The sequence below is a fragment of the Aythya fuligula genome, chromosome 3 (assembly GCF_009819795.1).
Source record: "Aythya fuligula isolate bAytFul2 chromosome 3, bAytFul2.pri, whole genome shotgun sequence".
NCBI classification, from domain to species: domain Eukaryota; kingdom Metazoa; phylum Chordata; class Aves; order Anseriformes; family Anatidae; genus Aythya; species Aythya fuligula.
Genome location: NC_045561.1, coordinates 7,841,328 through 7,854,785, shown reverse-complemented (window position 1 = coordinate 7,854,785; position 13,458 = coordinate 7,841,328). Strand labels below are relative to the sequence as shown.

General features: G+C 39.5%; 1 protein-coding gene across 1 annotated transcript in view; it reads left to right on the top strand.

Annotated features, from left to right (window-relative positions):
• SPTLC3 (serine palmitoyltransferase long chain base subunit 3) overlaps positions 1–10,081 on the top strand; it is an 85,449-nt gene extending 75,368 nt beyond the window's left edge. Inside the window, exons 10-12 of the mRNA XM_032185306.1 lie at positions 6,362–6,497; positions 7,461–7,590; positions 9,968–10,081. Of these exons, the coding sequence (XP_032041197.1) occupies positions 6,362–6,497; positions 7,461–7,590; positions 9,968–10,081 (380 nt within the window). The remainder of the gene's footprint in view (positions 1–6,361; positions 6,498–7,460; positions 7,591–9,967) is intronic.
• Positions 10,082–13,458: the final 3,377 nt, after the last annotated feature.

The following is a 13,458-nucleotide window of genomic DNA, read 5'->3' as shown; positions in this document are numbered from 1 at the left end:
TGCTTCAGTTGTAATTGCCACTTTTTCTTCCTGTAGTCTGCTCTGGAAAGTGTTTTGCAGCAGTTCACAGTTAAAATTGGACTGACTAAATAAGTCCTTAAGGGCTTATTTAGCAGTTGAATTAAGTTGAAATTACTAGGTTTATAGTTGGCATTAGACTGGAGAAGAAAATGTCTTCACTTCTCCCCATTTCATAGCAAAGTTATTTTTTTATAAAGATTTTTTATCTGAGAACATATTTCCTTTAGGCACCCCAGTTTTATAGCATTCTATTTGTGATTTAATGCACATGGAGGTACATGTGTGTTACTCTTATAATGGAACTGGGGGGGGCATGGAGGGGAGGGAGAAAAAAATCTGTCCATCTGCAACAGTTTAGTGGGGAAGAGCTATTGTTTTCCAATTTTTTTTTTTTTTCAGCCTATGAAAGTTTGCTTTTTACTATCTAGTTTTTAGTCAAGGAGGGCAGGGAGTAGAGTTCTGCATCCAAGGAACACAGATTGAAGAGACGCTCTGACACCGGTATGTAGAAGGTTGATTGTGTAACTAATTGTCTAGAAAGGCCCAATGAAACAACAGCTGGAGACGATTAAAGCAGGTGGATTTGTATCTTGAAGAGTCCACCATGTGCCAAGGAAAAGCGTGGTGTGGGATTATCTTTCCTGGAATGAGTTCAGGAAAAACAGCTCTCCTTCAATTAAAATACACCTGAGATCTTGATATGAAAGGCTACAGGTTGCTTATTCCTGTTTTCAATATACTGAGTCAGAATTTCCAAAGTTAGAAGCCTACAGGAAGAGTTCAAAGGTAGAGTGTTTGTGCAAGAACTGAGCGCAGCCAGCTTCTCCGCTTATTAAAATCTTGCAGGAGCGAAAAGCAGACGTCTCTGGAAGAGGAAAACAAACTTTTGTTTCAGAGAGCTGATAGTTTTACTACCTGTTTTGCTGCCAGGATAAGGTCCTCAGCTGGCATAAATAGCAAAGCTCTGTTGAAGAGCGTGGAGCTGCGCCAGGTAACACCCGCCTGCGATCAGGCCCTCAGGCTTGTAGTCAGGATGCCTTCCTGCTGTCAGACTCCAGAGCAGCTCCTCACTGACAGCAGGTCTGTAGCCATCGCCCGGCATGTGACCAAGCATCCACCGAGCCTACTACTCCAAGTGGCTCCCTTAAAACATCTGCTGCTTCAAAGAAATTATGAGCAAGCCATCTATCTTTTATCATTTCTTTTTCTATTGCCATCTCTTTGTGTTTTTTTTTTTTTTCTTTTTCCCTTAAACTAAACCATATTAATTGTGAGCTGTAAAGCCTTCTAAAAGCTTGCAGAAATTAATGAGCTAGAACTGGCAATACACAATAATGCGTGTCAAATAAAAATGTAATCAGCGTTTTTCCCAGAATTGCCAACACCTTAGAACTTTGCAATAAAACAAATATTTTTAAAGCAGTGGAACAAATGTAATTTCTGAATTTGCCAGCACAGTTGCACTGTCCAGGTAAATACTCCTGTATTTCAGTACAATCCCCATAAACCGGCTATGCAGCACTGTATGTTCCAAGTAGCATGAAGATAACTTGTGAAGTTAAGAGTCCTTTATCCTGCAGTTTTTCCTCTTTGTGTCCCTCTTTAATTCAGCTAGAATTAAATTTAGCTGATGAATCTTTAATTCTACATCTTCTTGATGTAGAGCTCTTAATAAAGTTGTGCTTAACCTCAGCTGTGAAATCTGAAGCATTAGTGGGCTTCATTTTAGTTAGCTAAGGGTCAGTTTTCCCTGCTCAGGCTTTCTGTTTTCTTTGAACATATACTCTGTTGTGGTTCACTTGTTTTAGGGAATATATCTACCTGGCTATCCTGCATGCTGTGCTATATGCTATTTGCATAGACCGTGGATTCTGAAAATCCTCAAGAATTTTGCAAACTAAAAAGTTTTGAACAAATATATTTACTATCTAAGGCTCTTATCCTGTAATTAGTGCTGCACAGGCAAATTCTTGCCCTAAAATAGATGCAGTTATATCATTTTAGCTCTGACACTGCAGATTTTTGCTCATAAAAGGAGGAGGTTAGCAAGAAGACTACAAGACTCAAGATCACAGCCTCAAGAATCAAAGAAAATAGCTCTTAAATACAGTGCCTGTGATTAAACATACCACAGTGAAATTTGGACTAAGATCTGATTCTAAGCTGAATTCCATCACTCTTATGCTGATTTAATCTGCAGTGTGGGGGAAAAATTGGGCCAATGAGACCAAAATAAACATTTTGCTCAGATCTGCCTTCTTATCTGACATTGGAGGGTCCCATAAAGGAAAGAAAAAAGCGTTGAAATACAGTTATAAACTTTAAGGCTTTTATTGCTCTTATCGGGACAGTCTAGAAGATGGCTGTGTATATGGTGTGTGTATGTGGTCTTTGACCACAAAGCTTAACATGAGAAAGGAAAGTGTTGACACTTGGTAAAGAAGTAGGTTCCTCCCAGCCACCCACCCACAAGTACAGTGTATGTAGCAATCGTCTTCTAATGTGCTTTTTCTCCCTCCAGATATATGTGAATGCTCTGATCTTTTATTTGGCTCTTTAATGCATCTCTGCAAGTGACATTACTATTTTGGGATGTTTCTGAAACATTGAAGTGGCTCTCTTGCATCAAAGTTGGCTTCCTTCGAATGGATTCCATGGGGGTTTTCAAAAGGGAATCCGACCCATCGCAAAATTGGCTAAGGTTATGGATTTAGCAGGGTAGGACTGGAAAAGGAGGGAGGTATTCAACATTTGGGGGGTTTGCCTGAAATTACTCTTTCAGCTCTAAGGCTTCTTTTGCTTTGGAATCTGAGTTCCTGGTACCTAAAATAAGGAGAGACAAAATGATCAACTGTAGGCCGTGAGCATATGGTTTGATAAATACCGAAGGGCCTGGAATCTTGCATGGCTGACACTTTGTTTCCAGCTTTGTGGTAAACAGCTGAATAGAAAGGAGAAGGCGGCAAGTATTAAACTGCATCCGCCAAGAACATCTGCATTTATGAAAACTTTCCCTAATTGAAAATCTAGTAGTTTCAAATGCTGGAGGCTGGGAGTTTGGAAACTAGCTTAGGGGCTGCTAAGATAGCAAGAAGCAGTGGTGATTTCCAGCCCCCAGTTGAGGTCACTCCTGCACCCACCTCCCTGTCATTTGGGTGTTCAGGAGATGCTGCTAAAGACTTTATGAAAACTCTCTCTCCTCAAGCACGTTATTCTGCAGTTCTTCTCTAACCCTTTTCCTTAGCCATTTCCTTAGCCTCCCCTACCCCCATCTCTCCTCCTCCTCCTTAATATTTCCTCCTGGTTCTTTGAGATCTACTACACCAAAAATATTTTTGGAAATACCACAGGCTATTGTTTTTATTAGTGACTGGAAAGCTTTGTAGTAGGATGCTTTTGTGTTTCATTTGTTTTCCTTGCTCTGGCACAGCTGTTTTTGTTTTAGCAGCATTAGAGAGATGGTTAAACTATTTGTGGCCTTTTCTAACCCAGCAGATCTCTTCCACTGAATGTTTTAAGCTGAATGACTGAAACTGTAACTAACAGGTTGTCTGTGTGGGCAGTTTGTGCATAAAGTTACAAATGCACCGGTTTTATGAGATCTTTTAATTTGTTCAGCAAAACACTGATCACTGTGAAGCAAGTCCCAGTTTCCTTATAAATTTCCCAGCCAGAACATTGACAGAACCTTGACTCGGGAAGATACAGAACAGATGAAGCAGTAGATCTTGTTCAAACCTACATGCACTCAGAAATGATTAGTGGAGAAGAGGTTTATGTAGGTGTGGTGATCCCCACCCATGCCAAGAGAGAATAGGAAGAAAAGCCTCAGCAGTAGCTGTGGCAGAGGACGAATCTGCCGAGGATGGTATGTTGCGGATGTCACAGCCTAACTGGCTGTTGTGGTTACAAAGAGGAAGATGGGACATCAGCAAACAGGCACCCAGTCAGAGAATGATGACAGCAGAAAGTAGTGAATGAAGAATGAAGTGAACAAAAGGCAAAGGAAAAAGGAAATGGAGTTGGAAAACAAAGTACGTCTGCACAAAGGCAACTTAAAAGCAAAGGAAAAAAAAAAAAAAAGGAAATAAGTTGTACTGGGGACTTCAGTGCTCGTGTCTGGTGACATGATCAAAGTGATAGGGAAAGGATGGGCTGATGAAAAGGAGAAAGGAAAGACAATGATGTAGCAGAGATGTTGTCCCACTAAATCCCACTCCTACCATGCATTCGTACCACCTCTGCTGGGCAGGTGCAAGCACCTGCACAGTGATAATGCTTAGGGAATCGATCTGCTTGACAGTAATGTGGTTCCTTCTGGCTGGGTCAGGCAGGTGAGGGACCTGGCTTGATTCATTGTGTGGCAGTGTGAACCCAGGACTGGTGCTGGGGGCACTGGGAAGTAGCAATGTGTGGATACCAAGTAGGTAGCACCGTCCAGGTAGGCAAGAGGTACAGCATGAGACGTGCAGCACATATATCAGCAAGCTGGTGAAATATAATGCAGGTAGAGTGAGGAAAGGGCATCCTCTAGCCCCTGTCTGCAGTAATGATGAGTGTGGCTTCTTCCCTTTTGTATGCAGTGCATAGGGAGGTAACTGCCCTTGTCAGAAATCATCTTAGTGACACTACAAAAGAAACGGCTTAGCTGACTTGTTAAGTATGTCTTCCTTTGCTGGTTTTGGTCTTTTTTTTTTTTTTTTTTTTTTTTTCCTTCACTAAAAATAATAGTTTTCAATCCTGCTTTTGGTTTTGCTGGGAGATGCATCTCTGAATTAGCGACTGAGTGAGGCCAGGAACAATGCAGGGAACAAAATTTGTGTCTGAAAGATGTGAATGACTTAAGTTTGTTGTCAGATTGTGATACTGAGGAAGTAATAGTAAAATAAGAGGACACAGGGACTGAACAGCTGATTCTTAGACTCCATATCCTTTCAAGAACTAGCAAGAAAATTCTTAAAGCAAATGTTAAGGTATTCTGTAACTTAAGTTTGTGTCTGGGTAGGTTCTCTTGTTCCCTTCTTTTTCATTCCCAGTTTTCCTGTCTACAATTGCACTAGCTGCTTAAAGGAGGAAGGTAAGGCTTAGTGCTCTGTTTAAAAATACATATACAAATAAACAGCGGTAAAAACATATCTTAGAAACTAGAGATCTGTCATATGTTTTTCTAATGCATTTGTGCAAATAAAGGCCAAAATACAACATTTATTTTTGAATTTAACTCCTTTCTACGCTTTACTACTCTTTTCCTAGTTTTTTTCTTCTCCCCAGTTGAGGGTCTGCTTGACATAGCAATACGTACAGTCATAACTGCATAGAATTCCACAACTTACCTACTCTGTAAATGCTTGCATGTAGCCAAAAGTAGTCCTATGGATGTAAGTGGATGAGTTATTTGATGTAAGTGACAAAATGTATAGGAAAGATGTTCAGCACGGACCTGTAGGATCTGGAGAAAGGAGTAGGAAGCATCACGTGGGATTGCCACACTTTCCACTTCAGCATTCCTCATTTACTTTGAAAAAGAAAATGAGAAAAAATTGTCCTTGAGTTTACTATAGGAAGTCATTCAGAATGAAAAATTAGGAGAACTAAGCAAGGGTTTACACATGTAGATGCACGTTATAATAACTGGAATTATGCTGAATATTGACAGCACACTATAGAATATCAGACTTGGTGTAATAAGAGTTTATTGAATGCCTTGCCTTTGCCTGAAAAACTGAGGAAAAAGGAAGTATCAGTTTGAGCTGATCTAAAATGCAGTGTTTTCTACTTTAAGATTTATTATGGCAAAAAAAAAAACAGAAACAATTATGTGCACAGAACTGGCTAAGGTATAAGAGGAGCCCTGCAGAATGTTGTTAATGAGAAAATATATAGATATAGTGACATATGTATCAAGGTCTCTGTGGATATAAGACGTTTTCCCTTGTAGTGAATTGTGTTGGGAAAGTACATACTCTACCTATATGTCCTGTATCCCTAGAGACATGTAACTGCTTCTCTACGGGTGTGTCATTCAGCAGGCTTTATTCAGTGCAATACAATAAAGGGAATTGTTCACAAATCACATCTCCAGAAGACATGAAACAAGACGCTTCTGGCAGTGGAAAGGCACCTCACAAGTATGGAAATGTCAGCTGTCTGTCCTACAATGCCATAATAATCAATATAATTGCACTTTGCTCATTCTATGTTCTTGTTCTTCTTCTGAATCAAATGGTAATATATATATTTCAGCTGAACTTTTTGAACTGTTACGGCCCTCTTTCCAGGCTGTTACTAGATTCCAGTTATGATGTTTACACTGACTGTTCTCCTGACTGACGCATTTCAGGGCTCCAAAGAGTGCGCCAGCTAGGGAAAAACACAAGATACTTCAGAAGACGACTGCACGAAATGGGCTTCATCATTTATGGCAATGATGATTCTCCTGTTGTCCCCTTACTCCTTTATATGCCTGGTAAGATAGGGTAAGTACTGAAAACACCTTCTCAGCAAAATCAACACCATTCAAATTCAAAGTTTATTTCATATGAACTGGGAAAAATGTAGTTATGTTTGGTAGATGCTTCACAAAAGAAACATACTTTGTTAGGTGATTTCATCTTTAGTTACGTTCTATTTCAAATTTACCCCTAGACATAATTTTGAATTGTTCCAGTATGTATCACCTTAAAAACTTTCTATAAACCTCTTTATCTTGCTCTGGAGTAACACTTCTGATTTCATTTTGAACTTGGGTTTTTTTGAATTATTAATTCTTAAAAGAGACATATTGCCTTTGAGATATTAATTGTTTTTGATGGATGCTCTTTATCTCCATCTGATACTGATACTTGAACACTTTGCACAGAGTTGTTTTACCATTCAGTACCATCAAGCAGCACTTACGGACTGACTGAGAAATGTGTAATGCAACAGCCAAACTGTAGAGAGCCTTTGCAGGTAACTTAGGGTGGTTATGTGCTTTAGGTGTAGTAAACACTACGCAAAACGTTCCTAATCAGGCAGAGTAATTGTGAGAGCAAGGAAACCATCACACAGATTGGGTCATGTTGTGTGCTGGGACACAGCTCTCACATCTTCCAGAGGCCCAGCTTCTTCAGTGCTTAGGGACTGCTAGTGCCCAGAGGTTTTGATTTGCACTCCAAGCCTTTACCATAACTGAATTGGTTCTCTACTACAGTACACTTTTTGCCATCATACTGCTAGTATTTGACACCCACATGGCTTCGCGAGCTGTTAAACAGCAAAGAATCTCAATCCTACTGGTAAAATTCTGGCTCCTATTGAATTAAATGGGAATATTACCATCTACTTCAATTGAAGACAGGATTCTGCCCATTGTTTTATTATACTTGAATGTTTTCTCTTTGTGGTCAGTTTATTAGCGATAATTTACTCTTGTTTTTTTCTTCTTCTTCCCTCCTTAGGGCCTTTGCAAGACGCATGTTAGAAAAAAATATCGGGGTGGTTGTGGTTGGGTTTCCAGCTACTCCTATCACAGAATCCAGGGCTCGGTTTTGTGTGTCAGCTGCACATACACGGGAGATGTTAGACACGGTAAGCACAGCAGATGTCCTGCTGAAATTAACTTCAGATGCAAAGGGGGTTGGGAGAAGCTGTGTGTCTGTTACTTTGAATCTCAATAATTCATTTTTATTTCTGTTTTTCTGGTCTTGTCACTTGATCTTTAAAGGCATTTTAGCCTTATATATTTTATTTTTAAAAACAGATTATGGGACAGTTAACTTGTTATGTTCTTCTATTTCTAATAGTGACCAAGCCTGCCACAACTAATAAAGACCTACATGAAAAGCACAGCAAGACAAAAGCTAACTGCTAGGTCAAAACTATCAGAGTAGGAAACCTGAAATGATATGGAAATAATTGCAAATCGGTTTTTCCATACCATTTTCCACTCTACATTTCCACGTGTTTCTTGAATTGCAGAAGTACCTGAGACAGCCTTGGGGGTACAGGTAGCAACTGAAAACAGTACTTGGAATGGTTTGAACCTAATGAGGTTTAATTGGTGCTGTCTGGCCTCTCTCAGCTCTGTATCTTTCTCTGACACCAGAAATACTATTAAGATTATGTAGAGACTTCCAAATTAACCCCTCATTCCAACACAGTCAGAAATGTGTTTAAAATAAACTCCTTGAAATTTTCCATCTCCCCTTCTTGCCAAAGATGTTTTTGGCCTGACTTGATATACGTTCTTTCATTCTCAGAGCAAGCCGACTTAGAGGCAGGCAACACAGAGGGTTAACAGTAGATTTCAAGCATTCTTTTTCTTCTCTTTGCGCAAGTACCATGCTCAAAGAAAAAAAAAAATAAACAAACAAAAAAAAAGGCAACAAAAAACTCACACACCTGTGAATACAGAAGGCATTTGAGTAGGAGATGGCGCTTCTTGCGGACAAGCATCTGTGCCTGCAGAGAGCCCCTGGCTCCCATTTGCATCCTGAGATTCATATGGAGGTTGATGAGGGAGCCCTGCCTGGCTGACCAGCTCCCATGCCAGTGTAGACCCCTCTCAGACAACACCAAAAAATCTGCTTTGCACGTGTGCAGTGCAAAATTCCTGCTGCTCTTAAAGGTGCAGTAGTTATTAGCAGAGCATAATACCAGAAAGATAAAATTGTGTAGAGCAGGGCATAGCTATGTCCATGTGTTGGTCATTGTCATCTTTTACTGTTTGACAGTGTGGATTTTGGCTTATGTAACTGGTAACAGGCAATGAGGTTGATGTGAAGGTTAATCTCTTGAGGTTGCTGCTTTGCTTTGCTTCATCACCCTCCACCCTCAACTGTCAAGTCCATTACTTTTGTAAGCCATCACTGCATGTATTCTTCTGCTACCTGCACATCCCTGCTTCCTGGTACAAGTGAAGGTCTGAAACACTCCCCAGCTATCATTCTTAAATGTGCTGTGCTTTTACCTTTGCTATACTAACTCTGGCATTCTTTAAATGTTCTTATGCTATGGGAGAATGGAAATGCCCTGAGTTTAATTACATACAGACGGAAAGGTTTTTTTAGGGCAATCACTTTGTGAACATTCCTAAATCCAGTGTAACAACAGGTAACAAGCACAATGAAAACTTCCCTTTGGCAAAAATTTTTTTGACTCTTGGCTTGGAACTAAGAAAAGGAAAGATCCATTTAAAGGGCAAGCTCCCAATAATAACTTCCTTAATGACTTCAAAACTATCTCTCTGCATTAACCATTACTAAAATACTCCTTTCCGCTCACAATCAAAATTGCTATTTTCCTTTTCGATGCCAAAAGGTTGGCAGCTCTTGAGCATGGTTCAGATGCTACAAGATACTGAGTTGTTTCTCTGTGGTCTAAAGTTCCCTGGCTACTTTTTGAATCTAGTGAGAGCTGAGGACACTGCTCAGCAAGTTGCACTACAACCCTAATGCATTATTAATTATGCCTGTGATATTAACGCAAGAAAACAATGGAATGCACCAGAAATACCTTAAACTGTTCAGCATATTTATGACGACTGTGATCAGCGCTGTGTGCTGAGTCCCATTCAATAAAACATAGTGACAACTGCAGTCTTCAGGATCGATATAGAAGTGTAGAAGTATTACCTTACATATGCCTTTTTCGCAAGTAATGATAATTTTTTGTCTGGATTATTATCTCACCGTGCTTCTAGAATGTTGTTTTTTTTTAATCTGTGTTCAATTCATGTACTGACTGATAAACCATAACCTTCTGAAGGAGTAAATTCTGTTCTCATGGATGTTATTGTGCATCTATGACTGCATGAACATTCTCTATGGGAGAGTAAAAGCAAAATTTGCCCTTTCACCTTTCTTTAACTGATGCTTTTAGGAAGTTGTTTTTCTTCTGTAACATAAAAGTCAGTAGAACTTCATATCTTTTCCAGGAGAATTGACACAATGTGATGGTCTTACAGGTTTTGAATGCTCTGGATGAATTGGGTGATTTTCTACAACTGAAATATTCCCGGTATTCCAAGTCATCTCATCCTGAACTGTATGAAGAAACTAGGTTTGAACTTGAAGATTGAGTTTTCCACCCATGAAGAGAACATTATGATGCTATGAAAAGGGGGGAAAACCCCGAAACTAAAAAATACAAATGCATTTCTTCCCCTCTAAGGACAATTTTTGTTTCTCAGTTAATTGAAAAGAGGGGAAGCTTTGTTGTTGCATTTTATTGTATCAAATTTCTGTATTCAAGAGACTGAACTATTGATACAGATTTGCCTCCCCAGGAGATCTGTCCTTCTTACGGTATTTTTGATGCAGAATGAATGCATCCATTGATCAAGTTGCTAGTGTACAGCTTTTGTTATGGCCCCTTTTTATGAAGAGGCTTCAGATAGTCGTAATTGTGACTGAAATAATAAAGTTTAAAAACTGAATGGATTCCAGTGTAGTATGATGATGTAACTGAACTTCTTCAGTGAAACTGGATTCTGTCTGTTGAAGAGCATAAATCAAGCCATCGCTGTGGATTGCTACCGAGGAAAGAGCAGAAAGTGACCTCTTAACTAATCTGTCCTATCATGCCTTTCTCCAGAAAACATTAGAAGAAGGCAAATGCTGAGAACAAGAAAAGTAGTTTCATTAGCTGTTTCTGACAGCAGATTATGGGAAAGGGAAACATCTCCTTCCTTCCACAGACCCTTTCTCTGCCACTTGAATACACTATAAGCTTCATAATGTACAAAATTGGGGGCTTAGAAATAAACAAGAATGCTTTTCTTCTAATGCATTTGAACTACAGCCTTCCACATCTCATCACAATGAAAGTTCTTCAGCAGGCTTACTCCCTTTTCATGTAGCAGTAGTAAATTAATTTAATAACTGTTTAACTTTCCCGTAAAAACCTTGATCAAAACAGTCAGATACTTGCAGTTCACAAACTGCAGATGACATTTATGGGCCCATTCCTAAGTTTCTTGAACTACTTACGGGCTTAATAAATTCACTAACAAGTACATAATGCTGAAGCTGATAGTTACACAGAACGTGAAGTTCAGGATGCCGTATGCAGTTCTGCCACCTGTTAAACCGAGAACTCCACCATTTCTAAATGTGCTAAGGTCATCCACTTAATAACATTTCGTGAAATATACTTGTCTGATTTATGCATATCAGGGGTTGTTTTACTTGTCTGGTTGCAGACTTTTTGAATGGTTTGTTTTTCAAATAATTGATTATGTCATCTGAGGGGAAGATGTCCTTGTTCTCTTTTCCACTGCTTGAGTGACAAATGCTCAAAGACACTTGAAGGAAATGTTACAGCCTGCAGTTTCCCTGCAATGCCTGCAGCAGCATAACCATCAGCCTTATGTGGGCTGAGTTGTTTGAAGGAGGCTTTTTCCCTTTTTTTTGCTGTGTTGAAAAGCAGCTCTGCAGCTTTAAGAATGAACTCCAAACCATTCCACGCTATCAAATGTCATTGTAAACACATCAGATGAGAGATGTTTAGCTTTCTGTTGCACAGATGTACCACACTTTCATGTTCTCTTGAAAGCTATGGTGTAAACTTAACCCACAGCTGCAATATTAGATTTAAGAACAGAACAATTAAATTGCGGAGTACCAATTACACTATATTACTCCCTGCTTGTTAAAGCTGCTTTCAGGATATAACAAGGCTGATTGGTTATGAGGGCCCATTTTTTTGTTGGATTTTTGTTGTTGTTGTTGTGCAAGTTAATAAAAAGCCAGTGGTGCTATAACTTTAAGAATTGATTACAACACATTCCATAATATCAAATGTCGGCTTTAGGAAACATATATCAAGGTCTGGGGGAGGACTAAGTGGTGTCATGTGATTCTTTACTCTGGTAGAAGGACTTGAAAAACATTGCAGAGGTTCAAGGGAGCAGTGTTGGTGGATAAGAGCAAATTCGCTATATAAATATTAGAATACTGAGATACAGGACAGAGAAATTAGGAAAAGTGAACTTTGTCTTTGAGTAACCTGGCAATTTGTGATTTACAGCTTTGTTACATGCAGGGTGAGTGCATTGACTGTGAAGGAGATGGGTTGAGATATTTCTGCAACCTGTTCCTTGAGGAAAAGCACTGAGCGTGATATATTGCGTTTTGATCTCTATTGCCGAACATCTGCGGCCAGATCCTCAGTTGACTTCTGACCTTCCATCTTGGGGTATACGGCCATAGTTTATATTTCAGCAAACATTATTGCACATGCTATTGCAGGCAACATGTTATTTTCCTCAAAGAGAGGTCTGAGATTGATTAAGCTACGGAGTGATCACTTTTTGTCCCCCTATAGGGGAATGTTTTCTGTCTAAAGCCAAATTCCTCCTGCCCTCAGAACATTAGTCTCTCTCATATTAAGGAGACAGGACAGCTATTTTTCAGAGTCTGTCAGTTGATTTATTATATGCTCTCTTCTGATTTCTTCCATCCTTTACACATTAGAGAAAGTACAGGCTGACTATCCCTGAGCGTGGGCAACGTTTGGGGAGAAATCCCTGCTCCACTGGTACAATAATAAAACTCCCAGGAACTCCAGACTCTTAAATTTTCCCCATGAGACTTAGTTATGGCCTGGCACTGCCTTTTCCACCAATGCAATTTCAGTGGAGTTTTTCCATATTTACATCAATTTTAATAGATTTAAAGATCAGCACTTGGAGACCCAATTTTAGCTAGCTTAGGGAAAAAAAAAAAAAAAAAGAAAAAAAAAAAAAGTATTTATTACAGAATTAGCACCTGTAGCCTAAGGATCACATTTCCTAGAATATATTTCCTCTTCAAAAAAGCATGTTCTTATGAGATGTAGTTCTCTATAGTTGTTTTAGGTGGTTTTGAAAAAGAACTGCCCTCCATAAATAAAACTTGTTCGAGTTGTCACATTTTAATCTGGTGGAAATGTAAGTGTGCATATGCTAACTTTCTGTTGGCAAGCTGCAATTCTAGAATCTTGTTATCCTACCTAAAATCTTGATTGACCTTCAGGCTAGGAGAAGACTCAAGTTGTCGTTTTGACAGAGTAACTGAATTGTTTGCTTTTTCCTGTACTTTTATCCCACCTCATCTTTTAGAAAGCCTTCATTTCCTGAGCTTATCTTGCTTGTCAAGTTGGTTCCCTCATCCATTTCTCCTCCCTCCTTGCAATATTCTTCCTATTCTACTAGTTTGCATCCTCTGGGTCTCAGGGAAAGCACACTGGCAGCTTCAGAGGACCTGAAGTGTATCACTTGGCTGTGTAGGCATTGCGTCACTCTGCCTGCTTTTCCTGGTATCCTCATCAGCTCCTGCAGACTTTAATCTTTCATTTTCAAATAAAAGTTTCCTACTGATGGTGCTAAGTTTCTAAGCTGAACCACATCTGCACTGCGTAAGCTATTGAACCAAGATTGAGTTTGATCTTCCACTCATTCCGCTGTAGATCAGGTTA